The sequence below is a fragment of the Denticeps clupeoides genome, chromosome 3, assembly GCF_900700375.1.
Source record: "Denticeps clupeoides chromosome 3, fDenClu1.1, whole genome shotgun sequence".
Taxonomy (NCBI): Eukaryota; Metazoa; Chordata; class Actinopteri; order Clupeiformes; family Denticipitidae; genus Denticeps; species Denticeps clupeoides.
Window position 1 is genome coordinate 5,592,028 of NC_041709.1, and position 27,021 is coordinate 5,619,048.

The window sequence follows — 27,021 nt, forward strand, 5'->3', positions numbered from 1 at the left end:
CAAATATATACTCATTTCAATTATTTATTTTTACCAGTGAAACCAATATAACATCTCCACATTCACAAATATACATTTCTGACATTCGAAAACAAAACAAAAACAAATCAGCGACCAATATAGCCACCTTTCTTTGCAAGGACACTCAAAAGCCTGCCATCCATGGATTCTGTCAGTGTTTTGATCTGTTCACCATCAACATTGCGTGCAGCAGCAACCACAGCCTCCCAGACACTGTTCAGAGAGGTGTACTGTTTTCCCTCCTTGTAAATCTCACATTTGATGATGGACCACAGGTTCTCAATGGGGTTCAGATCAGGTGAACAAGGAGGCCATGTCATTAGTTTTTCTTCTTTTATACCCTTTCTTGCCAGCCACGCTGTGGAGTACTTGGACGCGTGTGATGGAGCAATGTCCTGCATGAAAATCATGTTTTTCTTGAAGGATGCAGACTTCTTCCTGTACCAGAAACTGGCAGTAGGACTGGGACTTGAGCTTGACTCCATCCTCAACCCTAAAAGGCCCCACAAGCTCATCTTTGATGATACCAGCCCAAACCAGTACTCCACCTCCACCTTGCTGGCGTCTGAGTTGGACTGGAGCTCTCTGCCCTTTACCAATTCAGCCAAGGGCCCAACCATCTGGCCCATCAAGACCCACTCATTTCATCAGTCCATAAAACCTTAGAAAAGGTGTGTCTTGTTCAGTGGTGGTCGTCTTTCAGCTTTCTTACCTTGGCCATGTCTCTGAGTATTGCACACCTTGTGCTTTTGGGCACTCCAGTAATGTTGCAGCTCTAAAATATGGCCAAACTGGTGGCAAGTGGCATCTTGGCAGCAGCACGCTTGACTTTTCTCAGTTCATGGGCAGTTAATTTGCGCCTTTTTTTCCCCCACGCTTCTTGCGACCCTGTTGACTATTTTGAATGAAACGCTAGATTGTTCGATGATCACGCTTCAGAAGCTTTGCAATTTTAAGTGTTCTGCATCCCTTTGCAAGATATCTCACTATTTTTGACTTTTCTGAGCCTGTCAAGTCCTTCTTTTGACCCATTTTGCCAAAGGAAAGGAAGTTGCCTAATAATTATGCACACCTGATATAGGGTGTTGATGTCATTAGACCACACCCCTTCTCATTACAGAGATGCACATCACCTAATATGCTTAATTGGTAGTAGGCTTTCGAGCCTATACAGCTTGGAGTAAGACAACATGCATGAAGAGGATGATGTGGACAAAATACTAATTTCCCTAATAATTCTGCACTCCCTGTTTATATATACATACATATATATATATATATATATGTAGACACACACACACCACTAGAGGCAGCCATTAACTCTTTCCTCACCTTGATGAGCGATCTTACCAAATGACTTGGAAAGGATCCACCTCTACCTCACGTAAAACTCAGTACTAGGTCCTCTCCTTTTCTCCCTCTAAACGAGATCACTTGGTGAGGTCATTTCCTCACATGGATTAGTCTACCACTGCTATGCCAACGACACACAACTCATCTTCTCTTTTCCTCCCTCCCTTTGTAACTCCCTTCTAGCTGGTCTACCTCAATGTACCATACGAACTCTACAACTAATACAAATTGCAGCAGCATGACTGATCTTCAACCTTCCCTAATTTCTCCTACACCACCCCTCTGCTATGTTCCCTCCACTGGATCCCAGTAGCTGCACGCATCAGATTCAAAAAGCACCATCCGACCTCGCACTGCATCTCGTATTCTCCGAACATCAAGTACTGCTCGCCTGGTCCCCCCATCTCTGAAGGTACGAGAAAGACATTCATCTAGACTCTTCTCTGTCTTGGCCCCTCGGCCGTAAAAAGAACTTCCTCTTGAGGTCAGAAAAGCACAGTCACTGAGCACTTTCAAACGGCATCTCAAGACCTTCCTCTTTAGAGAATATTTAGATTAACTTGTAACCTTCTTATTGTCTCACTTATGTATAGAAACTACAACAGAGTGAATAAAAAGGTTGTATTCATAGTTTTGATCAACCAGAATTGATCACATCATTGATGGTAACATGGAAGCACGTTGTAAGTCGCTCTGGATAAGGGCGTCTGCCAAATGCCTTAAATGTAAATATTTTAGAGCCCAACTATATAAAGTGGGGCAAATATATAAATTTGGCAGCCATGGATTAACTGTAATCCAAATGTATATCACATTGCATGTATCTGATGCTCTTCTTCAGAGGGACATACTGTGGCAGGGACAGACCACCTTGAAGCAACTGACCAGTGTCTTGACCAGGGACACAATGGATGTAAGTGGGACTTGAACATGTAACTATGTGATCATCTGGTTCATAAGAAAGTTTGTAACCCTTTGTTCCCATTTGTAATGTTAATTAGAGAAGCAAGCAAACCACAAAAAATAACCCTGGTGGTTGCAGACAAACCCACACTTCTTTTGTAAAGGTTGTGGAAAGCGCTTCCTTGCTGACATTTTCTTCCACTTTCCAAGAGCAAATGGTCTATCTTTGCAAATGGGTGAGTTCTCCATCTGCTCAACCCCCCATACCATTAACAACACCCCTCTGTACTCTGAACTCATCCCCTTTTTTTCAATACAAGGTTGTAGGTCAAAGCTCAGAAAAGTCTCCTTTCTTCTCGGGCCCTGAACACACCCCGCCTTTTGCAGGGGGGCTGTCAGTATGATTTAAATTTGGGGGAGATTAAGGGTGTCAGTAAGGGACCACTGCTTGTGACGTGCGCTCACTGAGTCTAATTTATCGATCTGGGTCAGAGCAGCGCCACTGTCTGCTCTTTGTGTTCCAAGGTCTGGCCTACGGGAGAGACATCTGAGTCCCCAAGCGCTGGGGACCGCGGTGGCAGTTGCTGCACTTGTGGCTCCTGGCCCCGATTTGCTGGCACCCATTTTCTGAAACCTGTCTAAGAGGATTTGTTTCTTTTTCCTTTTTTTTTTGCTTAGTAACATACAAGAGCCCATCTGCACCATCACGACTCCAATTAGACAGGAACAGCTGATGGGGGCGAAGCTGAATGAAAGTCTGGATAATGGCTGAATTTCTGTGTCACGACATGTGGGTGTATAATACCCTGAGCATCAGACCACGCTAATGCCAAAGATGAGTTGCCGGCATATAAAAAAGGGCCACGATTGACAGCCATTAAAAAGAATGGTTAAAAATACTTCTCATCGGGACAGAAAAAATAACTCAAATGAAAAGGTCAAACCTTAATTTGAACCGAAGCCTCCAAGGTGTGCATGTGACAGTCAGTGATTTTCTCTTACTTACATGTTGCATGAGCTAAGAACTGTTCCTGGCCCTCAGACGAATCTGAAGCACACAGCAACCTCTCTGGTAGTCTGGCTTCATTACTTATGTTAGAACTTAGAATATATAAGATATAAAAGATATAAGAGAGAGAGAGAATACATTTGAATATTCAAATCATATGATTTGAGAATTTTGTTTAATGCTCACATTCAGTAATTAAGTAGACAGTCCAATTAGACACACAGAGGCAGGAAGGGGGTTTTACCACAGTACTAGATACATAAATGAAGATTTGTTTAACTTAGTGCTGTCAATACCTTGAAATCACAGGGGACATGAAATCTGAATATAAGGTATTTCCATTTGTTCCGAAAGGTATACACAAAGACAGGCAACTTAAACAAGGAAGTGTTTCATATTAAACCAATCTGAAAAAATATAAGTGTATATAACTATATAGATTTTCTTTGTAAAAGATGGCCAAAATATCCATTATCTTACCTCAGTAGTACTGCAGGTTTCCCTGAAAAAAAAAACAATGATCCAAAAATATTTGATATTGTGAACTGTGGGGGTATATTGTTATTACACGGCAATGTATCTGAAGATACAAATACACAATACCCATTTAATTTTATTTAATATTCACACAGGTCACTCTGAGACAGATTATAAGGACAAGCTTTAATATTCAGTGAAATTCACTGTAATCCAAATGGACACTATAGATGCACCATTGTATTTATACATAAGCTTCACTTATCACACTGATCTTATTCACCTCATACACAAATACACAAATCCATCTCATCATCGCAAATCGGCCCACGCATTAAAATGATTTTTGATGATTTTTAATGATAAAATGAATACATCTATAGCAAACATGCTGGCCTTCACTGGGCTGCTGGCGTCTCAGAAAGATTTAAATAGATTACAACCTTCCTCTCTCTTTAGATCAATTGGACAGGAAGGTTGTGTAACCCAGTGCTCTGTGGCTGTGGAAAAGGTCACAGGCTAAAGGCAGACTGACAGCGCCTCCTGCTGACAGCACCCCCACTTGCATCAGGTCACAGGAATTCTGTCTTTACTTGGAACTAAGCACTGTAGTAATTCCATCATTTACTGCTATTTGTACTCATTTGATTTCTGTTACCCGGGAGGGAAGGTTTGCCCGTTTGTGCCTGTTTAAATGAAGAGGAATATGAGTTGTTGGTACATAGAACAGGTCAGTTTGAGAGGAGCTGGTAACAGCCACCCTGCATGCGATACCTGCTGAAAGAGGTTCAGAAAAGCATTCAATGGGCTTTCCTCTGTTTCAAACTATTTCCATGACTTGCGTGTGACTTTAATCATCTTTCATCCTCTCATCAATCATCAAATCATCCTGCAACGCATGTTTGTAAAATACCAGCCACAAAAACCCCTTATAAAACTTATAAAATAATGCCCTCTTGTTATCTGTTTGCATGGTTCCTACCCACACTACAGGTTTGTTGTAAAATGGGTTGAGAGGTCAGAACTTAGACTTAGCTTGGCTTTGTGTGAAATGATCTCTTTGTTCTTTTCATATTTGGATTAATGATGGCCCTGACTGCAGTGACAGAGAATTAGAGAGCGTCCCAAGCGAACTTCCGAGTTCAACCCAGGTTCTGGATTTCACTGTGTGCCTTTACACCACCACTTTCACCTGGCTGGATGAACTGCTGGATTTAAGCAGGTTTGTTCTTTGAATTGTACTGAGATAGAGAAACCAGAATTTAATTATAATCCCTTCTGCCAATACATTGGCCAAGCAATACACAATTTTTAACTGCAGTACAATTTTGCAGGTATTCACATTACAGCAATACTAAAATATTAGGTGTGCCAGATTACTTTAATTTCTTAAAATGGAGCCCGGGTTTTGTTTATTTGCATGTATAAATTGGTGTCATTTTTATATTAAGCATATTGTCCACTTAATATATAGCACTACTACTAAATAGCGTGAACTCTAACCAACTCTATCCTATGTGGGTAGCAGCTAATGGTCATTGCAGTGAGCACGTTCTCAGGTCCCCAATCCCCGTAGCATCTACTCCTGCCTCAAACATCAGTGGAGGATCTGATCAGCATTCCTGCATCTGACTTCATGTCTCTGGAGAGTCTGGATGTTATTAAGAATCAGTGGTTTTCTTTCGGGAAGCAACCAGCATTTTGACAATGTCAGCCTCAGACAAGTCTGTCCTCAAGTCAGATGGAGGTCAGCTTTAAAAGCAATGACATTGTGGCCATGGAGCCACATGCCTTTGAGCCCCTCAAATTTGAAGCTCTGGATTTCAGAGAGTACTTTTAAGAGACAGACACCCTGAGACCTCTCTGAGCTGTTAGAATGAATTTAGCACTGATAGAAATGCTTAACTTCTCAAGGTCTTTTGCTAATATCACAAACACCCACTTACAGAAACTCTTTGAAAAGTTGCTCAACCTTTATCTGAGAAAGAACACTGTTCAAGGAGATATGATGTTGGACCCAGGTTCCTCTCCTGGATTCTGGTATCAGAGCCATCGATGCAGATGTCTTCAGTCACCCCATAAAGCTGATCCATGTGGATGTCAGCATTGATCAGCTAGCTCAGCTTTCTTCTTCATAGTGAACGTCCCTGAGATACAGAACAGGATTTGGGACTTTGTGGAGATAGTTAATCATAATGCCCTGGGCTGCTCAAACACCAAGTTCAGCAGTTGGGTAACAAGCAACACCAGTACACTAAGGTGGTCTGAGGAGATGCATTGGTCAAGTCAAGAAGAGACAAACAAATCATTCATGCCTTTTTATTGTAGTATTATACAACTTTAGAAGTATAAATATTTTTTTATAGAATACAACATCTATGACATCCATAGACCTTTTTTTCCAGTCAAATACAAAACTCAAAACACATCTTTATTGCACAGATCCTAAAAGACAAACCATGAAAAGCAGGGTCATCTAATACTAGGTTCAAAACACAGAGAGAGCGAGAGAGAGAGAGAGAGAGAGAGAGAGAGAGAGAGAGAGAGAGAGAGAGAGAGAGAGAGAGAGAGAGAGAGAGAGAGAGTGAGAGAGAGAGAGCAGGAAAAACAAAACAAAACCCCAATAAACAAGCAGGACTATGTAGAACCCAACAGAGGCAGGACAAGCACTCAAAGACACTACAGTCACCATGGGTTTCCTGTGACACTGCACAGAGATTTGGCAAATTAACAACACAATATACAAAATATACATCCATGAAGTATTGTAAACAAACATTTAATGTGCTTTTTTTTCATCTGAAACCAGTTTTCATGAAACCATTTTAAAGACTGAAAAAGAAGGCATGGGGACAGACAATTTCTCTAACAAATCAAAGTTACTGTGATTAAAAGCCAATTGCTAAGATGACATTATTTCGCCTTGTCACAAATATTTATGTTTAAATGATCTCCCCCCCCCCCCCCCCCCCCCATGTCTCATCTTAAATCTGTAAGCCGTTCATAAAGTATCCAACAATAAGGTGCATTGCTAGTCTTCAGGATGTTAACTCTATGGTCATGGTCTTATTTCATTTTTTTTAATCCTCTACACAATAAAGTTCCACATTAGATATGTATGATTCCAGAAGATTCTCGACATATGTTTATTCTTTAACTTTAAGGTATAATAAAATGTCTATCTTTCTGATATACAGCAGGCTACATGTATTACACTGCAACTATAGAATTGTGTAAAGGAAGGCTTTCTTTTACATTTTAAACAGAAGGGCAGACAAAGCAAAGGCTTGAATTATTAGGTGACTTTTCTGTTTTTATGAGCGCAGGATACCCTTAGGTCTGACAGAGAATTTTTTTTTTCTTAGCAACAATGAGTACTGTAAATATTTCATGGTTAACATTTTCTACTAGCTAATGAAAATACAGCACAGACATGTACTGGTTGAGTCAGAGGGAAAGCTCTGTCCTGGTCCAGGAGCATTTCTTTTCACTGCAGCTCTGGTGCCCTCTGGTGGTACAAAGCAAAACAACTAGTCGCTTATGCGAAGCCAGTCCCAGAACTGTATCTGTGGTGTCTTAGAAAAACAGCCATGAAAAGCCACAACCGCCAAATCATTTTTCTCCTCCTTCCCCCCCAACAGAAAAAAAAAAATACAATAAATGAAACATTTTTTTAAATCTCCTTTTAAGCCCGAGCTGCGGCATTCATGTTAGACAACAGCAGATTTCTGTGGAAATGTCTCTAAATTTGAACACATTTCCTACAAGCACAACTGCAGCCACATTCGTTTGTCTTTCACAGAGGTACATTCGTGAAAATGTGTGCAGTTGAGCATTGTAAGCTTTTGTTACTTCAAGTACAATTCATTACAGGACACGACAAACATTTAACTTCTCATTCATAGGCTAATTCCAGACCTCCAGAATAATCAAGCTAATGATGTAAGAGCAAAACACCACATGTCGAATATGGTATACAAACATAGCAAAATATATACATATAAAACATTCAACACAATTCTTTTCACTGAGCCCATATATCCCCCTTTTTACAGTCCACTTGCTAATATTTACAGTATATTGCATAAAAGTACATTTTTTTAGAGATGTTATGTGAAAGGAATGTGAACTTCACCAAAAACCTGCTAAGAACAGCAAGTTGAATTTCCCTGAACCCTAAGGCCCCTTCCACTAGATATGATTCCAGAACCGTAAGATGATTCCATACTGAATAGTTCTAGGTGAGAAGCACAGGACACAGTGCATTTCCTCTGTGCACCACTACCCAAAACAAAACGGAACACTTCATCACACACGCACGCACACACAAGAAAGAAACATATAAACCTTGATATTTACACCTCGACATGAAGAGTGCAAGCTGCTACACATGGTTTGAAATATGGTTAATTCATGGTCTAAGACCACCATGACTCTTGATCATGTTGTCCAACCTACCCAGGACCACAGTCTCCACTGCAAGTTGCTTCTTGTCTGGTACAAAGAGAGCAACTCAGCATGTTCCTTAGTTGGCACAGCCCTAAACTTTGTAGAAACTTCACAAAGATTGCAAAACATTCTGCTAAAATATTGTGGCACGATACATTTCAAACTTGCCTGGTTTACACGGCGGAAATAAAAAAAAAAAAAAAAAAGTAACCACAAATTAGCAGCAACTCAGGTCAACATTCAGAACTAGTAAAGCATAGTACATTTCCCATTGTCCCCTCTGTACACACACAGTGATGTAACAGCTTCACCGGTTCTTACAAAGCAAGGCATGATGCTAATAACGTACAGAAACAACAAGAAAAACAATGCTTATCAGCAAAAAGTAGACTAAAAAGGTCCAACAGCAATGGCCAGATGCATTGTTACTTTTTGTTTGTGCCACGCGGGGATTGCTTTGATCGAGGAGAATCTTTTTCTGACATTGTAGCCTCTTTGGCTGCAGAGTCTTTGCAGGCATGCTTCTGTTCGGCAGGCAACTCCCTCTTCTTCTTTTCCACCTGCTCCTTTCTGCAGGAGCCAACAGGCTTGTCTGAGACTCTACTGGGCTCCACTGGTGGGTGAAGGTCTTTGCTGGACCCGCCCTCCTCCTTCCTGTAGCTCTTCTGAGGGAGAGACTTTGGAGTCTCTCCTCGGGACCTCGCTAGATCGTCTTTGCTGGACCTTGTTGTGGACTCAGGTGCACAGTCGGAGGCTCTTAAAGACAACTGAGTGGACAGGGTAGCCTCGGCTTTCACAACTGGTTCAGGTGGTAGCTGCGGAGGTGCCCGTGGAGCACTTCCTCTGTTGCCAGGCGCCGTGTCGGCTCGGGACGCAGATGCAAGTGTCTCCACTTGATATTTGGGTTTTGCGTCATGGACTGTTTTAACCAGCGGCAGAGCAGAAACATCAGCTGCAGGTTTGCCTTCTGGTTTTCCTTTGTCTTCCACAACTTTTCCGGCCCTCTGTGCAACCAGAGGTGAGCCAACATTCGGCTTAACTTTGGAAACCACCAGCGTTTGTTTTCCAGTTACAGCTGGCTGTTTTGCTGACAGTGCTGGACTGACCTCCTTTACAGTTTTATTTGTCATGGTTCGGTTTGAGCGTGGGCTCTCCACAACAGGAGACCCTTTCACGCGAGACCTTTCCTCTGGACCACACGTGGTGGACTCTGGCTGCACATCCACAGTCTTGTTTTGATTGCCTTGGACTTCCGATGGACTGACAAAAGCAGTCTGATTTACAACACTACAGACCGCTGATGCAGCAGGGACATCCTCCTTCATGTCCTTCTTTGATTCGTCTGTTGTAGCCGCTGCAGCGCTGATGTTTACTTTGGGCACACAGGGTCTCAGATCCCCTCCAGAAACTGTCTCTTGGGATGCCACCATTTTATTGGGGGAACATAATGTGGTTTTGGGTTCTTCCCTACTTTGCAAAGTGGACTGGCTTCTGGCAGACCTTGAAAGGGCCCTGTCTGTTTGCATATTCTCTGTGTTTGAGTTTTTGTTGGAACACTGTTGAGGCTGTATAGATGGGGTACTGCTTCGAATCACATCTCCAGAAGAAACAGTTGAAACCAGTGCTGATTTCTGAATCTTGGGTTGAATTCCTGCTTTCTTCTGTTCCATAGGAAGGGACGGCAGCTCTGAAGACAAACCACTTTGTGTGACCAAGTTATCTAAGGTGGTCAAACCCTGTGTACCAACTGACTTCTCTATGTCTGTGTCTGGTTGGTGTCTAGACGGTGAAGTTGAGCCCTGGCCTCTGGATTTGGCATCATTTCCAGTGGTCTGCCTGATTGGGGGCTGACTGCTAGAGCTAATGGCAGCTTGGCCTTTGCCAGTGCTTGGTATGTGGCTGCTGGCCACATTTGTGGCTGAACTGACTGCTGACTCATCTTGGACAGTTATCATTGGTTCAGAAGAAGTCTGTGAAGCAATCTGGTCTTTCTGTTCCAATCCACCAATTGCTGGTTTGCCTTTGACCGTATTTTTCTGCAATCTGCTCTCTGGGCTGGGTTCGGTGTTTGGTTTGGCTTCAACAGCATTCCGTGTTTGGAGCTCTGAGGCGGCGTTGACTGGTTTGCCTTTGACTGTGCTTGGTGGTGTTCTGAGCCCTGAGCTTGCATCTGGACTGGTTGTGAGCTGTGAGGTGGTCTCAGTGGTTGGTTTGTCCTTTATCTGGTGTAGGAGGATGTTCTCTGTGTGATGCTGAACACAGGGTTCTGACACCATGCTGTGTTTTGCCATTTGTGGTTGAGGACAGTGTTCTCCAGTTGAATTTGTACTCAGGATGGATTCCATTCTTTCTTTGTCAGAGAGTAAGCTTTGTTTGACTGTTTCTGGCCGAGAAGCTACATTTGGGGGCATTTGGGAGGCCCTTGAAGGTTCTGTGCTAGGTTCTTTAAAAACTGGCGCGGTAGGAGTTTCATCATCTTGGTCCTCATTGCTGACCTCCCTAATGGATGGTGTCTTCCCACATGAGAAGTGTACATTGTGGCGTGCAGCCCTCATCTCATGGGCCAGCGATGGAGCCGTTTTCACACATGGCCTAATGTCTACTTTGCCAGCAATGTCTGATGTTGCCATTTTAAGGGGTAATTTGAGGTCCTCGGTGTGGCTTGGCCTATCATGATTGTTTTCAGTTGAACTGCATTTTGTCGGATTTGGAACAGCATTTATTTTCCCTGTCAAAACATTCAGGGATGTCAAGCAGGAGCCTAGATCTGTGGCCTTCAGCTGCTGGACAGAGAGCTGCTTCTCGCTCTGGCTCTGCCCCAGACCACTGTCTCCTTGCCCATCATCCATTTTAGAGAGGCAGGTATCAGTCTTGGAAACCCTTGGCCCAGAGAGCAGGCCAATGTCCAGGGTTCCTTCAAGTGGCTTCAGCGAGGAGACGAGACGGCCTTCAAGCTTATACTCAGATGACGTCTTCCGAATGGGCCCGTCAGCTGAGGATATCATCTGGAGCTTCTCCACAGCACTCTCCCCCCTCCCGCTGAACAATTTTGGAGCCAGAGCCTCGGTGCTGATGCCAGCTGAGCTGTGAATACTACATATTCCTCCCTTCATATGGTCCAGGGCCAAGGCTGAGTCCAGCTGCAGGCTCTTTGACCTTGTGGTGCTGAAGTGAAGGCTGTCATGCACCACAGGGGAGATTCTGCACAAGCAGTCGTCCCGTTCATCAAAGGACTGCCTCTTCCGGGAAAAGTCTACGCCATGTCCTTTAAAGTCTAGCCGGTCAGGCTTATTGCCTTCCTTCATCTGTCTCGACAGCTGCCACTCAGCTTTCTGTGGACTCCAGTCTTGCAGACTGGGACAGGTGGCTGAACGGACCCCTTCACTAAGAATGGAGACGCAGTCCCCGCTGGAGCCCAGTGACTCAGCAATGCTCTCACACACCCTCATGTTCATCTTCTTGTATAGAACATCTTTTAGTCCAACGTTAGCAGCCTTGCAATCTATTTGGCCAGAATCTGCAGCACACTGAGGTCTGGTGGCGGGTCGACTCACTGCACCTCTGTCCTTGTCATCAGTGCTGAGGGGACAGAGCCCTTCAAGCTCCTGTAGAGCGTCCTGTTTCTGCAGTGATTCACGCCTCTCTGCCCAGTCCTGCCTCTTCATCACCACCTTGACCTTAAGCTTCTCCTTGTCCAGCTCCTCCAAAGACTCCTGGCGACCCACTTTTCGTGTGATGGGCCGTTTAAGACAGCCCTGTTCAGCAGGCCGCACCCGTGTCGTTGTGGGAGGCTCACAGGACGTCTCCTCCACGCTTTGAAGGCTGTGTTCGCCAGGACTAGTTTCACCATGTGCCTCCTCCTGGGTCACCTCCAGACTGTGCTTGCGGGTGCAGAGGTGTTTCTTGTCTCCCTGGTAAGAGGGGGAAAGCTTTTCCTCCGACTGAACACGCTTGAGGAGAGGAGAGCGTGGTGGCTCAGCGCTCTTGGGCCGCACCATGTGCCTCACTATGGTAGGTGGAGAGTGCATCTTTGACGGGAAGGCTTGTGAGGTTTTGCAGCTTGCCACTGTGTGACTGAGCAGAGGTGAGGGGGAGCGCTGAGGAGAAGTGGGCTGAGGGGTAGGGGAAGGCGTTCGAGCCAACGGGGAGAGCGGGATGCTGCCGGCAGACTTGCGACGGCCCTGTCTGAGCCTCTGGCCGGGCATCTTGGGGCCGAGACCATGCAGAGTGCTGGGACGGATGTGGCCTGAGCCAGCAGGAGAGTTAGGGGCACTTGAGCTAGGAGAACTGCTCTGGGAGGATGTTCCACCTAAAAAAATAACAGAGAGAGAGAAAATGTGAACACAACCCAGGGTACTGCCTTTTGCGAATAATATGAAAATTTGCCTATTAGTCCACCGAATCCCAGTTTTCACATATGTACAATATGAAAGTGAATCTGTGGTGCTAACCTGACTGGCTGAAGTCAGGGTTTGGTCTGAAGGCAGTGGTAGGGGAGCGTGGGGACAGACTATGGGTGGGTGACCCTGGCAGACTCTCTCCAGAGGATAGGGAGCGGTTGAGGGAAGAGAAGCTTCGACTGGTGTGCAGCAGAGGAGACGGCTGCATTGCAAATCGCCTGAAGACTGACCTGCGCCTAGCACCGCAGAGGGAATAAAAACACGAGCCCAATCAAATACAGCAAGGCCTCTTTATTTATAACACAGACTATATCAGCAGCATGACAGAGAGAAGCCTTGACAAGGCCTTGAAATGGAAGTTATTAATGGTTAGCCACAGTTAAGTAGCATGATTAATCTCAACATACAGATAATCAACTCATATCTTCAACCATATTCATTTATGTTTTTTCATTTAGATTTCAAAGATTTAAATGGATTGGCAACTGAATATCTGACAATGAATACTGGAATATATCAGTCATTGTTTTTGTTTATCTTGTTACAAGTTTTGAAATTTTTTAGCTATATGTAACTATATTTAAATTCTATAATAAGCACTGAATGAAATAACCCATTAAAATACAACTTATTAATATGCTCTTATAACTATTATATTATAATTAATAGTAATGCCCACCTTTCTTGTGTCTTCTCCTTCTTAGGCTTCTTTGTTCGTCGAATCATTTTGCTTCTGTAGCTGTTCCTTCTTGCTGGACCTGTCTTGATGGATGTGTTCTCAAAGGGTGTAGTGGATATTGCTACCTTGCTGCCGCTCTAATAAACACAAATATGGTCCATCTGTGAACAGTGACTTCAGACATCATGTTGTTATTTGTGTAGACAGCAGAGGCAGTCTTACCTTCAACAGCAGCTCAACTACTTCAGTGTGGACAAGGCCATGAACTGGTTCCCCATTAACATGAGTTATGAGGTCTCCAGCTTTCAACCCAGCTTTAAAGGCTGGGCCACCTTCTTCCACATTCTACATAACATCAGAAACCAAATATTAGTTTGGTCCAAAAATGACAGTCATGAATATTAACAAATGAATTAACCATAATAAACTGATCCCTACCCAAACCATATGGTAGACAGTGTACACATCACTGTCACAGGCATAGACACGTATGGCCCGTAGAGTGAAACCAAACTTCTTCCCCGAACTGTAGATGATGATTGGCTGTCGTGGGCTGACTGCACAGAGCGAGGAGTCTCTGCTTGGGGAGGAGTCTCTAGACGACTGGTCTGATGATAGTGAATAGGGTGACATGGGACTGGCCAGTGGGGACACCCCATAAACATCTACAATTAAAAGATCAACAATTTGAAATAAAAGAAGATCAAATATCAATATCAAATAGTGTTGATGTCCCAAAAATCATGTTTTTTGTTTTTTTGTTTAACATGTTCATGTTAAAGTGAACGATTTCCCACCTCTATAATTAGTTTGGATTAGTTTGGAATCCTGTGCAGAGCTTGTTGCAATGGCACAATTGGGACACTGGGTGGTGCTAAAGTACAGTCTTTGAAAAAACATGCTTTTTAGACAGAAACGTAGAACATGTAGATTTCAGTGTAGAAATAAAATAATCTTTGTGCTATCCATAAAGGCATCCTGGATGGCTGAATACCATAAATAGAAGCCATAATAAAAGTAATTTGATAAATGGATGGGTCCAGAAGACAGATTTCCATTTTTCTCTGTCATTATTTTATTTGTCATCAGTCATTAGAGTGGGATCTGTGAATCTGGCATTGGTGTGTTGAGAATGGCTGATTTGAAATGCAATGATCCGATCCCAGTATGTGTTGGAGACTGAGGAGGCCAGCACATTCCCCCTGCTGGGAAACAGACCAATGCAGTTTCCTTTCAAACAGTATTCTCTTTCTCACCCCTCTTCTCTGCAGATGGGAAAGTTAGGAGTGTTAGCTCCCATACACTAAAGTCCACCCATGGTAAAATGGAAGACTTCAAGCTATGTACTTTGTCCCCACCCCCCACAAGGGCCTCAGAGTCCTATCATCTCTTTCATTGCCCCTCTTTTATTATTGTGTGATTTGTCCCTCTAATGCGCTTTCTCTGTCATACTTGCTGAATGGGCTGCAGGTACAGCAGTCGGCTGGTTGGCATGCTCACCTCCGGGTATCATAAGAGAGAGAGCGCTTGTCGACGCTGATTTGGGAACTTTGCCAGAGGTGATGTCGAGCTTCTCTATAATGATGGGCTGTGGTTGGCTGAGGCTGGTACCCAGGTCACTGGAGGTTTTGGAGGTGCTGTCTGGGCTGTCCACAACTTCCCCTCTGGAAGGCAACTGATCCAGATGCTCGGAGAAGCTGCCTGCAGAGTGGAGAGAGCAGAAAGCAAAACCACCACTGCTGATAAATGCACTGCACCATCACTATTAATCAGATGAACCTGCAGAGTACAGCAGTCCTGCAAAAACCGCACAGACAGTACCAATGATATCTTAAAGCCCTTGATGTGTAATCAGACATTATTACTTAAAATAAGTTCTGTGATTTATCAATGTCAGTTGAATGTCAAACCAGATGGAATGGAACAGTTCCAGCTTCCTTACCTGACAACGTGGAGCAACTCAGGGTGCTTCCAGGCGTGGTGGCATCAGGCTCATCTTGGGGCTGCTCACCAATTGAGAAAGCTACTTTGCTAGGGTCCTCTTGAGCCAGGGATCCATCCAACTCTTCCACCTCAGCTGAAATGGCGAACTTGGGAAGCAGATCAGAACACAGTCCAGCACTGGCACTCTCTAATTCTGACGAATGGGAGAGAGAGGGCCTAGGACACACACAAAAAAAAACTCACATTGTCATTTACATTTAAAGCATTTATCAGACATTGTCATTTAATACAAAACAAAAAGCAACCAAAAGGGGAACAAAACAATAAAAATGCTTCCAAAAACTACAACACTTTTCTTTCCAACAGCTGAGAAGAGGCTCTGGGGCTCTTTAGATTTGGAGACGAGCTGTGAGAGGGTAATGATGTCTGGAGAGCCTGAATGACTCACATCTCAGTGAACTCTGGTGTCCAGCTGAGAGAGTCGACCGTCAGAGGACTCTCACTCTTCTTCTCCTCAAGCTCTCCCTTTTCTTCTAGATGCCCACGAGAAAGATCCACACTGCTGTACACCTAAACCAACAACCAACAAGAATTGTATACGCTCAAGACAAAATACAATAACATTATTAAGGCACATGTGTACCTTAATATTTATACTTTAAGGGGCAGAACATACAAACTCCCCTCAAATGTAGGCAGCACAATTGGCCTCTAATGTTACTGAAACCTTTACTTGGTGCTCAAAAACAAAAGAAAACTCACTTTAGAGAACCTGTGTGAGCAGGAGGAGAACTGACGTAGCTCCACATTAAACTCCTCATCGTTAGTGTCCTCCTCCTCAGTCTCCAAGTGGTGATACCTTTCAGACCGAGCTGGGGGAAATCAAGGAAGGTTTTTTTTTTCCACATTTACTGGAATTGTGAAAAATGAGCTAAACAAGGAAGGAAAAAACAATAAAGTACAGGGGCTTATGTTTTACCACCCCATTCCTATTTCCTCTGTAATTTCCTAATGTCTCAGCTCATTCACAGACTCACTGTCAAAGTAACTGGTGTCGTCCTCTGACTCCAGCTGAGGGATGAACTCAGCCTTCTGCCTCAGCAAACTATTCCAGTCCAGGTTGTGAAAGAACTGGTGTTGTTTGACCTCAAAGGCCCCACCTGAAAATACAGAGGAGAAAAACGATCAGATGAGGGGCCAAAAGGGCAAAGACTAAAGCAAAAAATAGCAACAGCAGCAACAAACACAGAAAGCTTGCAGTTAGAATAGACTTGAACTGTCTGTATAAATTTTAAATCAGATTTATAAGCAAAAATTCCTTTATTGATGTAGCTGGTGTAAAGGACAATGTCAAGTAATCAGTAACAAAAAGCTTTTCACCTGAGATCGTAGATAAATTAACTGGAATGAATAAAATGTGCATAATTAACATGCATTGTCATCAGTAATGAGCATCTCCTCTCCACTCACGGCAAGAAGAACTGGACTCAACTATAGAGTGAAAGAGGAGCAGTACAGAGTCTACGCATTTTTTTACTGGCTGGCGGCCAAGAGTGACTTCACCACCATAAATTACACTGCAATTTCCTGTGAATGACCTCCGAGGAAGAACAGCGTTTCCGCTGAATGGAGAACTGGGAGGGTGCAGTTCTGATGAATAAGCCCTGGCCTACTTCAGTTTAATGGGCTCTCAGATCAAAACAGCCGCACTTTTGTTTCAGGTCTGAGTACGGCCTGACACATGCAGTAGCCTGGGTAACGTTCTGTATGGCAGGATTCTGATAGGGTAGCACAATACAATACTCAAATATTAACAATAGAAATTGCCTCTATTTAAAAAAAAATCTTCTTTATAGTGTCTTCCCCCTTGGACGTGTAATATACAAAATCTAAAATTGTAGAAAATTCTTGTTCTAACCCTGGGGTTGAGGAACATAATTAACAGAATGATTATTCTAGGGGTATTGAACCTATGTAAATGTGTGTACCTGTGCCTAAACGTTCCAGAGGATTCTGCCTAAGCAGCAGAGTGATGAGCTCCTGGGAGTCCGCAGGAGGAGCGTCCTCTCCCTCTGGCCAGTTTATCTCATCTGACAAAAATTAAAAAAAGATGTTCCTAAATTCCAGATGTCCCTAACTGATAAAAGCTTTTCACCTAAAATAAATCCACGATCAAAACAGAATAGCTTGAATGGCAGCTGTGGTATGCATTCAATAAACAAACAAAAAAAAAAACACTAAAGTTAGATTAATAATTGTCTGAACAGAGGCTAGATCCACCATTTACCACAATTTGGATGATTAAAATATGGAAAAATGGTCACATCCACTGTGCAAATATGTACGTAACTAAAAGGCCAAAGGATTAAACAAATGAGGCTCACAAATAAGCCAGGCGCTTGTTCCATGATTGTCTCAGCAGCATGTGCTGCACATTTTAATGAAATCTTGGAGCCAAACATGAATATGTATCTAGGCCTAAGGCCACAGCAGCTTCAAGCTCACAGGCCTTTAATTAAACGAAGTCCCACAGGCTTTCCAATGATGGAGAACACACAAAATGGAAGATGTCGCTTCATTAATTTCAAATGCATAATAACTGATCTGAGTTCAGCTATAAGGCATTGGAATCAGAGTCGCACAGTTTAAAATGACACAGGGATAAATCAAGATATTAAAAACCATCAAAAGACTTACTTGGCCATTTTTCTCAATGCAAATGAGTCATATATTGTCCAGTTTTATGAATAAACATGTGAGTCCTTTTCATTTATACATGAATTCAGCCACAAAAAAACATGCAATTAAAAAACAACAGTCCTTATTTCATACATAATTGTAATGTATAAAAATGTATAAGTATAATGCATAAAGTTAAAAAAAAAAGTAAAAAACTACTAACCACTTATGACCTGGCCAAAAAGCTCTTCGGGCGTGTCTCCAAAAAAAGGAACACAGCCCACCAGAAACTCATAGAGGATTATGCCCATTGCCCACCAGTCCACAGGTTTCCCATAACCTTGCCTCAGAATCACCTCTGGGGCAATGTACTCAGGGGTCCCACACACCTAGATGAAAGCCAGACATGCATTCAGCATGTTAAATGATAATGATATAGATACAAGTGCTGCCCCAGTCAGAAAAAGGGTAAGCATGAATTCACACCTGCTTATCTGAGAACTCTCTGGCATCTTTCTCTATGTGCCCCTCATACAGGTTCGTTGTCATGTTCATTAGTCCAACCTTGGACAAGCCAAAGTCAGTGAGTTTGATGTGACCCATTGAGGTGACCAGCAAACTGTAAAGACATAAGAAAACATGCGTGTATATATCTCGTAATTTCTTAAAGAATAGGAAATGAGTAACTTTGCATGTATGGATTACATACTTGTCTGGTTTGAGGTCTCTGTGAACGATGCCATAGTTGTGGAGGTATTCCAGCGCCAGGACGGTCTCTGCAAAGTACATTCTGGCCATGTCTACAGGCAATGGGCCCATATTCTTCAGCAAAGTTGCACAATCGCCACCTTATTTGCAGACACAGGAAAATAACAACATTCTCAAAAATGTTTGCTTTTCAGAAATCCATGTCTAGACACGTTTTAACCTCCCTAGTAATCAACAAGGCAGCATACCCTCCACATACTCCATAACCATACAGAGGTGGCGCCGCGTCTCAAAGGAGCAGAACATGCTGACAACAAAGGGGTTCTCTGCAAATGTCAGGATGTCCCTCTCCACAAAGGCCTGCTGAATCTGGTTCCTCAAAATCAGGTTCTGCTTGTTGATCTTTTTCATGGCAAACCGCTGCTTGGTCTCTTTGTGCCGCACCAAATACACCGCCCTATTCAAGAGAACGTATTCAAGATTGAGACAGGCAAAATACAATAACAGCCTTCAGCATATGACAGTGGTTTTGCGTTACATTACATTATGTAGAAAATGACTTTACCCATAAGCTCCATTGCTGATCAGTTTGATCATCTCAAAGTCAATTTCGCAGGGCCGTCGTCGAGACTGTATGGCTGCATTCAGGCTCTGGGACTACAAAACAGTCATATTAATCTTCTCAAAGTAAAAAAATTAATAAAAATAAAAAAGCACTAGCCAGAATCAATAGGTTTTATCAGAAAGACACTTAATATTCATTGTGGTGAGACTTTTTTTTTAACGTAACTAACATCTGTGCCCAGACTGACAACAGTCTCTCCTAGAGGCCTTCTTTGTCAGGATAAATTTGCTAATTAGGCATGTACTTTTTTCAAGAACAATCATGAGGAAGCGTTACAGGATTAATTCATTAATTTGCAGAAATCTGCTGATTTGTAAATAGCTATTTTTCCACTCAACACTTACAGAGTCATCGGTCTCTGGTGTGTCTGCAATCCCACTGTCATAGCTGGTCAGCTGGGCTATTTCTATAAAGTGACAGGGGAAAAGATGAACATATGACAATCAGTGCAGCATGCAGAGCACACACAATGTTAATAGACAGATTTCACACACAGCTTCTGTTTACACTGCTGCCAGCTGCCACAAAGATGGTGTCACTTTCTGCACTTTAAAAACTCTTGAGGTGCTGACTCTGGCAAACAACGGTGAGGGGAAATGGAGCAGAAACTGAAACGAGGTCCTCAAAACACACACCAGACATTTTTGTGAGGAGAAAAGAAAAACTCCAGAATCCGAATCCTCCCATGTGAACGGATGCAACCGCGCATGGAGGTGCTACTCCCTTCATGAGCGTGTTAACAGCAGGAGGTAATGAAGCAGCATCACTCTAGCATCTCCACAGAGGACAAAACCTTGCAGAACATCTGTGCAGACTTCAGGCCTTTAGGATGAGAACCCAGGGACCTCCCCTTGTGGTAGGTTTATATGTGCTGACAGAGTGATGAGCCTCAATAGGTCCCCACAGACAGTGCATAATGACAGTCAGCCCACAAATGGACACGGAGGGGTAGAGTCATTATATTGAAGGCCTTTTTCACAGATGGGGATGTTTCCTTGAACAGAATTTTTCCAGGGGTCATTTGCTGCACATATTAAGTTTAAAATAGTGGCTGGTATGAATTGCCACTTCTAACATGCTTTCAGGACCAAAAAGTTGCCAGTATACATTATAGGAAAGAAATGAAATTGACAGTGAATAAAAGTGTCATTAAAAGGTCTAAGTACATAGGAGCGCAAAATGTGAAATGCTCACCCTCTAATGGGTCTCTGGTGAGTCCAAGTTGGCTGATGATGTAGCGCGGGATGTCGGTTTTGATCCCCTGCCCCACTTTTGCATGACCCTCTGCAGCCTCCAGTAGATGATAAAACTCTTCAGGGTCAAACTCCTATTGACATACAGAACTCATGATTACACACATGACACAGTCTTCCAGAAAGGCCCATACACCTTTACATAATAAATATACATTTATCATCAATTACAGTGACGTTTACATGGCACTCTGATTTGGAATGTCACAAAGAATGTCATGATGCAGAAGCCAATTATTGTTTAATTCATTTGGGGGTAATTATTGAATTATTAATAATTATTTAAAGATAATTGAAGAATTTTGTGAGAATACATGATTAGCGAAGCACATGATTTACATACAGAATAGATGTGTGTTAATGTGTTGTTGTATTTTATTTTTGAGATTAGGGTAAACAGTAACATGTCACCTCCTCCTTAGTTCAAGAGCCCTAATGATCCTAGGAGCTATGTTGTCCGGGGCACTTGGTGCCCCTGGTAGGGTCTCCCATGACAAATTGGTCTTAGGTAAAGGGTGAGACAAAGAACGGTTCAGAAGATCTTTCATGGAACAAACAACAAAGAGCCAGTGTACCCGATAGCAGGGCAGTGGTGGCCTAGCGGTTAAGGAAGCGGCCCGTAATCAAAAGCCAAGGTGCCACCGAGGTTCCACTGAGCAAAGCACTGTCTCCACACACTGCTCCCGGTCACGGCTGCCCACTGCTCACCAAGGGTGATGGTTAAAAGCAGAGGACCCATTTTGTTGTGTCACTGTGTGCTGTGCTGCAGTGTATCACAATGACAATAACTTCACTTGGGTGGTAGTAGCCTAGTGGGAAACACACTAGACTATGAACCAGAAGACCCAGGTCCAAATCCCACTTCCTACCATTGTGTAGACACTTCACCCTAAGTTGCTCCAGAGGGACTGTCCCTGTCACTTATAATTGTAAGTCGCTCTGGATATTGCTTTTGATATTGTGCTGCTGGGGGTCTTCAACACTCCCAATCATGACAGCATGACCTGGAGGAGCATGATTGGGAGGATCTGAACTAGAGTCGTGTTTCGTTATTGGACTTCTGTGCAAGACGCAGTTTGGCCATAATGAACATAAGTGGTACACACTTGGTACCAGGGGAGCCTAGGTCGCAGGTCGATGACTGACTTTGTAGTCGTATCATCTGACCTGCGGCCATATGTTTTGGACACTCAGGTGAAGACAGGCGCAGTGCTATCAACTAAACACCACCTTTTGGTGAGTTGGGTCAGATGCCATGTAGACCTGGGAACACCTGGCAGAAGAACCGGTCAACATGGTCTTCAATTCCCACCTCCGGCAGAGGTTTGACCACGTCCCGAGAGCATTGGGGGACATTGAGTCCGAATGGACCTTGTTCCACTCTGTGATTATTGAGGTGGCTGTTGCTAGCTGTGGTTGCAAGGTGGCCAGTGCCGGTTGTGGCGGTAACCCCCGCACTGGTTGACATCACAGGGGAGCAGTCAGGCTGAAGAAGGAGGCCTAAAGGGCATGGCTGGTCTGTGGGTCTCCAGAAGCAGCAGACAGGAATCGGACTGCCAAGGAGGGTGCAGCAGTGGCAGTCGCTGAGGCAAAAATCTCAAGCGTGGGAGGAGTGAGGCCATGGAGAAAGACTACCGATTGGCTGCAAAGAGGTTCTGGCAAACCAAACCTCAGGAGAAGAAGGCATCAACTCGTTCACACTGTTTACAGTGGGGATTGGGAGCTCCTGATGTCGACTGGGTCTATAGTCAGGCAGAGGAAGGAATACTTTGAAGAGCTCCTCAATCCCACCGACACGCATTCCAAGGAGGAACCAGAGCTGGGATACCCAGGTATGTACTGTCCAATCTCAGGGGCAGAAGTTGCTGGCGTAGTCAAACAGCTACACAGCAGCGGAGCCCCGGGGGAGATTAGATCAGTGCTGGGTACCTCATGGCTATGGATGCTGTAGGGCTGTCGTGGTTGCCACATCTCTGCAGCATTGCGTGGACATCGGGGGCAGTTCCGGTGGAGTGGCAGACTGGGGTGTGTCTCTGCTTTATGCAGATGATGCGGTCCTCCTTGCTTCATCAGCCGAGTGTTAAGCAGCTGGGATGAGGATCAGCACCTCCAAATGTGAGACCATGGTTCTCGACCGAAGAAAGGTGGCTTGCCAACTCCGGGTCAGGAGAGAGGTCCTGCCTCAAGTGGAGGAGTGTAAGTATCTTGGGGTCTTGTAAACGAGTGAGGAAAGGGAGCAGGAGATCGACAGACGGATTGGGGCAGCGTCTGCAGTAATGTCACGGTGAAGAGGGAGCTGAGCCAGAGGACAAGGCTCTTGATTTACCGGTCAATCTTCATCCCAATCCTCACCTATGGTCATGAACTATGGGTAATGAATGAAAGAGTTTCCTCTGTAGGGTGGCAGTGTGCAGCCTTAGAAATTATATCTCCAGTCTGGTCTAGGAACGCCTTGGGATCCTGCTGGAGGAGCTGGTGGAGGTGGCTGGGGAGAGGGCTGCCTGGGATTCCCTACTTGGGATGCTGCACCAGGGACCTGGACCCGAATAAGCGGAGGAAGAGGAAGACTACAACGACGACGACGAGTAACATGTCACTTATAGTTAGTTCAGTGGAAGCTAGAGACAATGGAAGCAACACAGTTTTTGACCAAGTTAAAGGAGCCAGTGTGATTTACTCTTTACTCTAGAAATGCTTGTTGTCAGACTAGCTTCAAAAGGTGGCACAGAAGGACGAAACCCAGCGCACTAACAATAATCTTAAAATTCTTTGTGGTCAAATAACAGATCCTAGTATGAAGCATAACAATCAGACTAAGTAACAGCTATATAAACCATGACGATACGTACTAGACATTCAAGGAGGCGTGCTGGCCTGGCGATGACTATAAGAATCTTCTTCACCAGCTCCTTGATGAAGGTCACCTCCACGCTGTCTGATCGTTCAGTGGACTGCAAGTCAATGGTTAATAAATTTGGATTCCTTCCACAAACCATTTTCTAAATACCTTAAATCAAGCAGACTTATAAATATCATGATAAAGAACCGTCAGAAAGTAAAACAAAAGAGACTCCATCACCTCCTGGAAGAGTTTCTCCAGTTTGTCTGTGAGCTCACAAAAGTAACGGGAGGTTATGAGTCCATGCCGAGATTTTTCCAGGCAGTCACGAGCCAGTTCGATGATTTGGTGGTGAGCAAAACTGAGGACCCCATCGGCCAGTGGCAGAACATTATCGGGGGAGCTGGTACGAATGATCTCCTGGATCCGCTCTTCCATCTGTGCCGTGGCCTGGACAGGACAATAACACATGTGACTTCATTAAAGAGCTTTCAGTGGTTACTGACTTTAATTCATTTAAGTAATCTGAAAAAAGTTAATTCAAATGCACTCCTGACTGCATGGCAACTTTATCTTGTGTGATGTCAGGTGAGAATCACAAACCTTGGGAAAACGTTCCTTGTAGACATGATTCATCATAATAATTTCATGATCACAGCATGCCGGGGATCTTCCAGGACTAAAGAAAAACAAACAAACACGTCAAACACGTTGATTGATTAGCTGAAGTAATTAATACATTATCATACATAATATTTACAATTAATGTGGCATAATAGAAATGTTGAATTTGCACGTATTGTTTTTTTTTTTTTTTAAATGGACGAGTCTTATAAAAGCCCCAACATCTTACCTGAGGCTCCGTGAGCGAGGACGCATAGGCACTGCCCTCCTCCTGTCATCACCAGAGATGCTCTCAGTGCAGAAGTGCTTGGACAGGAAGTGCAGCTCATCGGGGGTGGGCTGGAAGGGCAGCTGATGCAGCTTCTCCTGTGATGAACAGGACGACTGGAAATGAAATGAAAATACATTGAAAGAAAGAAAAGAAAAGCAGGAGATGCTCTTTTTTTCTTTTCCTCTTTTCTTTGACTATAATGAGAGACATGCAGATGGGAAACTTAACATGGAAAGTGTGTTTTTTTTTTTTAAGGTGGATTTCTAAATCCACCAACGCTCCTCAAAACCGCCTTGTCCTTTTTCAAATTATATTTTTACATCCTTTTATTCCCAGGGGGGCTTGGTGAAACGAAAACAGCGGTCTTATTTCATTACATTTGTACAGCGATTTACACATCGGCCACTTAATTGTGATAGTGGTCAGAGAACGGGGCTGTTAGAACAGCCAACACAGATCATCCAGCTTCTCTTCTCCTCACAAAAGTCTTACAGCCTCTAGGCAGCATAAAAACGGCAGCATTTTTACCCTAGTAACTAAGCCTAAATCCTTGTTTTAAATTATTGAAAATTACTTTAATGCACAACACTGATTTGTTTCACATCTTAGACCACTTTTCAGATGATGCCACTGTTCTCCCGGTCCTCTTTACGAGCCCTCGGTCAAAACTTGTTTGCAGGAGTCTTTGTCCTTAATGGTTACTTCCCAAATGGCTGTCAAATTGTTTGCCATTTCTTGCCAGTCTTTCTGGGCATTCATTTTATGTCGGCATAGGGAGGGAAGCCAAAGCTCCCGGGACAGCGTGCCGACTGGCGCCGAATCAGATGCGTGTTTACCAGCAAACAAATCTGCTGCCCTTCGGAGATGCCGTTAGCCAGGCAGTCAACACGTGAGCATCTGTTCACCATGGTGTACAGGATCTGGCTACCAGCTCAGCACTGGGCCCTGGAGACTGCAGCCAACCCAAATGCTGCCCCCCCCACTCCCCCTCAGGCAAGATTTCAGAGGCTGGCATGAAAAGAATGTAACGCCTGGAAGTGGGTTGTTGATCCACACAAGTTAGCATGTGGATCTAAGCTATAAGTGCCAATTTAAGAAGAATAAAAACAAATATTAGATGTACCAGGGCTGTCACATAAATTACACTTATGTTTTTTAACTTTAATATTTATGCCAGAAATATGTGATTTACATACACTGAAATAAATATAAATTTTATAAATGTTAAAACATAGATCTTATTTATGATTATTACATGATTATAAACATTACATTCATGCTAATGAAAATATTGCAAATAACAAATTATTTGCAATGATACCCATACCAGATGATACCAGACATTTAATTGCAAATGACCTCTAGCAAATGAAGATGAACAATTCAACATTTCAACAGATGTCCATACCGAGACTGTAGAACTGGGGGTGTTCGTTCCATAGCCGGATGAAGGGAGAGAAGCCAGAGACCACCGTCGCCCATCAGTCCTGTAAGACAGCAAATGAAAAAAATAAAATAAAATAAAAACGTTAAATCCACTGTCAAAACAAGCCAGAATAAGTCATTCCATGCTGTTATGGGAAATGCACATTTATGATGCTCATCCTATATGGGTTTTGTTCAGTAAATTAGTTCTGTAGGTTTAATGACTATATTGTAAGCATTTAGCAAGACAAAAGAAGAACGAAGCTGGGTATTGAGAAGCTCTGAGGGAATGGCAAAATGTCTACAGATTTAAGATCATTGTCTACTATACATGGATTAGCACCACTTATCCATGGCCAAGTTTTTCCAATCAGCTCTGTTGGCCTGACTGAGGGATTAAAGGGGAATGGGTAATAAAAAAAAAAAATCAATAGCTTATTTTTAATCTCACAAAGGAACAGCAATTTCTCTGCAAATGCCGATCTCATCTGGTGCATGTGAGACGTGACAGGCTGCAAAATTGAACTCCTGAACCTCATCTCATGTCTTGTAAAAATAAACTGAAAATAAAGATGTAACCGAGCTGTCAGAGATGCAGAGACACACACCTGAGAATCTCAAAGGCAGCTGACAACTACCCTCCCCTACCTCAGACACTAGTGGGACCACTCTACACTTCAAAAGGACTGGTATTTACATGAGTATTGTCTCATTGATACAAAAAAAGACGTGATGTTTTTTTCATTTCCTCTCATGTCAGACCACCTAAAATAAAATGCGCAGACAGACTTCAAGAAATGTGTTAACGTGGTTCCAGAATTAGCTTTGTTTTGTCCATGAATTCCAGCATTGGCTTAGTTACCTGCGAGCAAAGGAGAAGTGGGCAGAGGCACTGGGAGAGAAATTTCTGGGGCTGTCCTGCGGGCTGGTTCCTGCAGGACCGAATGAAGAGCTGTCATAATAAAATCTATGCAAATATTAAATGACCAATATCAGTGTAACAGATCCTGCCAAGTCATAAAAATCTAATCAGACATGTGATACAGCCTGATTAATGTTCTTTGTTTTTTCATAGAGAGAGAGTGTGAAGGAAAAAGAGAGACAAATAAGACAGATGCCGTTACATCTTCCATAACAAACATAATAAAATACAAGGATTGTGGCAAAAAATTCCTTTGCCTGGCAGCAAATTAGAATCCCCGACAAAGGTTTGGCATGGCCAGCAATGATGGACTCCCTCGTCATATAGCTTGGTGCCAGCTCTCAGCACCTGTCGAGGGCCTGAAGCTTGCACACATTCACAGAGACAGACACACACACACACCCCTCAGCCACTGGCCCGGACTGCAGAGACCACAGAGA

At 43.5% G+C, this 27,021-nt stretch overlaps 1 protein-coding gene across 18 annotated transcripts in view; it reads right to left on the reverse strand.

Moving 5' to 3' along the window:
• Nucleotides 1–6,736: 6,736 nt before the first annotated feature.
• The window catches only part of mast4 (microtubule associated serine/threonine kinase family member 4), a 74,696-nt gene continuing 54,411 nt past the window's right edge, over nt 6,737–27,021 (reverse strand). For 15 of the 18 annotated variants that reach the window (XM_028974321.1, XM_028974320.1, XM_028974333.1 and 12 more), the window contains 24 exons: nt 26,522–26,591; nt 25,643–25,721; nt 24,193–24,347; nt 23,943–24,018; nt 23,580–23,789; nt 23,350–23,451; nt 20,442–20,574; nt 19,592–19,653; nt 19,188–19,279; nt 18,871–19,079; nt 18,624–18,762; nt 18,401–18,533; nt 18,138–18,303; nt 17,224–17,325; nt 16,273–16,395; nt 15,998–16,107; nt 15,684–15,805; nt 15,234–15,451; nt 14,792–14,992; nt 13,730–13,956; nt 13,514–13,636; nt 13,292–13,428; nt 12,664–12,848; nt 6,737–12,521 (listed from right to left, as the gene is read on the reverse strand). In XM_028974321.1, coding sequence (XP_028830154.1) covers nt 8,638–12,521; nt 12,664–12,848; nt 13,292–13,428; nt 13,514–13,636; nt 13,730–13,956; nt 14,792–14,992; nt 15,234–15,451; nt 15,684–15,805; nt 15,998–16,107; nt 16,273–16,395; nt 17,224–17,325; nt 18,138–18,303; nt 18,401–18,533; nt 18,624–18,762; nt 18,871–19,079; nt 19,188–19,279; nt 19,592–19,653; nt 20,442–20,574; nt 23,350–23,451; nt 23,580–23,789; nt 23,943–24,018; nt 24,193–24,347; nt 25,643–25,721; nt 26,522–26,591 — 7,058 coding nt within the window. In that variant the 3' untranslated portion in view covers nt 6,737–8,637. Of the gene's footprint in view, nt 12,522–12,663; nt 12,849–13,291; nt 13,429–13,513; nt 13,637–13,729; nt 13,957–14,791; nt 14,993–15,233; nt 15,452–15,683; nt 15,806–15,997; nt 16,108–16,272; nt 16,396–17,223; nt 17,326–18,137; nt 18,304–18,400; nt 18,534–18,623; nt 18,763–18,870; nt 19,080–19,187; nt 19,280–19,591; nt 19,654–20,441; nt 20,575–23,349; nt 23,452–23,579; nt 23,790–23,942; nt 24,019–24,192; nt 24,348–25,642; nt 25,722–25,990; nt 26,048–26,521; nt 26,592–27,021 lie in introns of those variants that run through there. The other 3 variants (XM_028974339.1, XM_028974322.1, XM_028974330.1) reach the window with 3 other exon arrangements.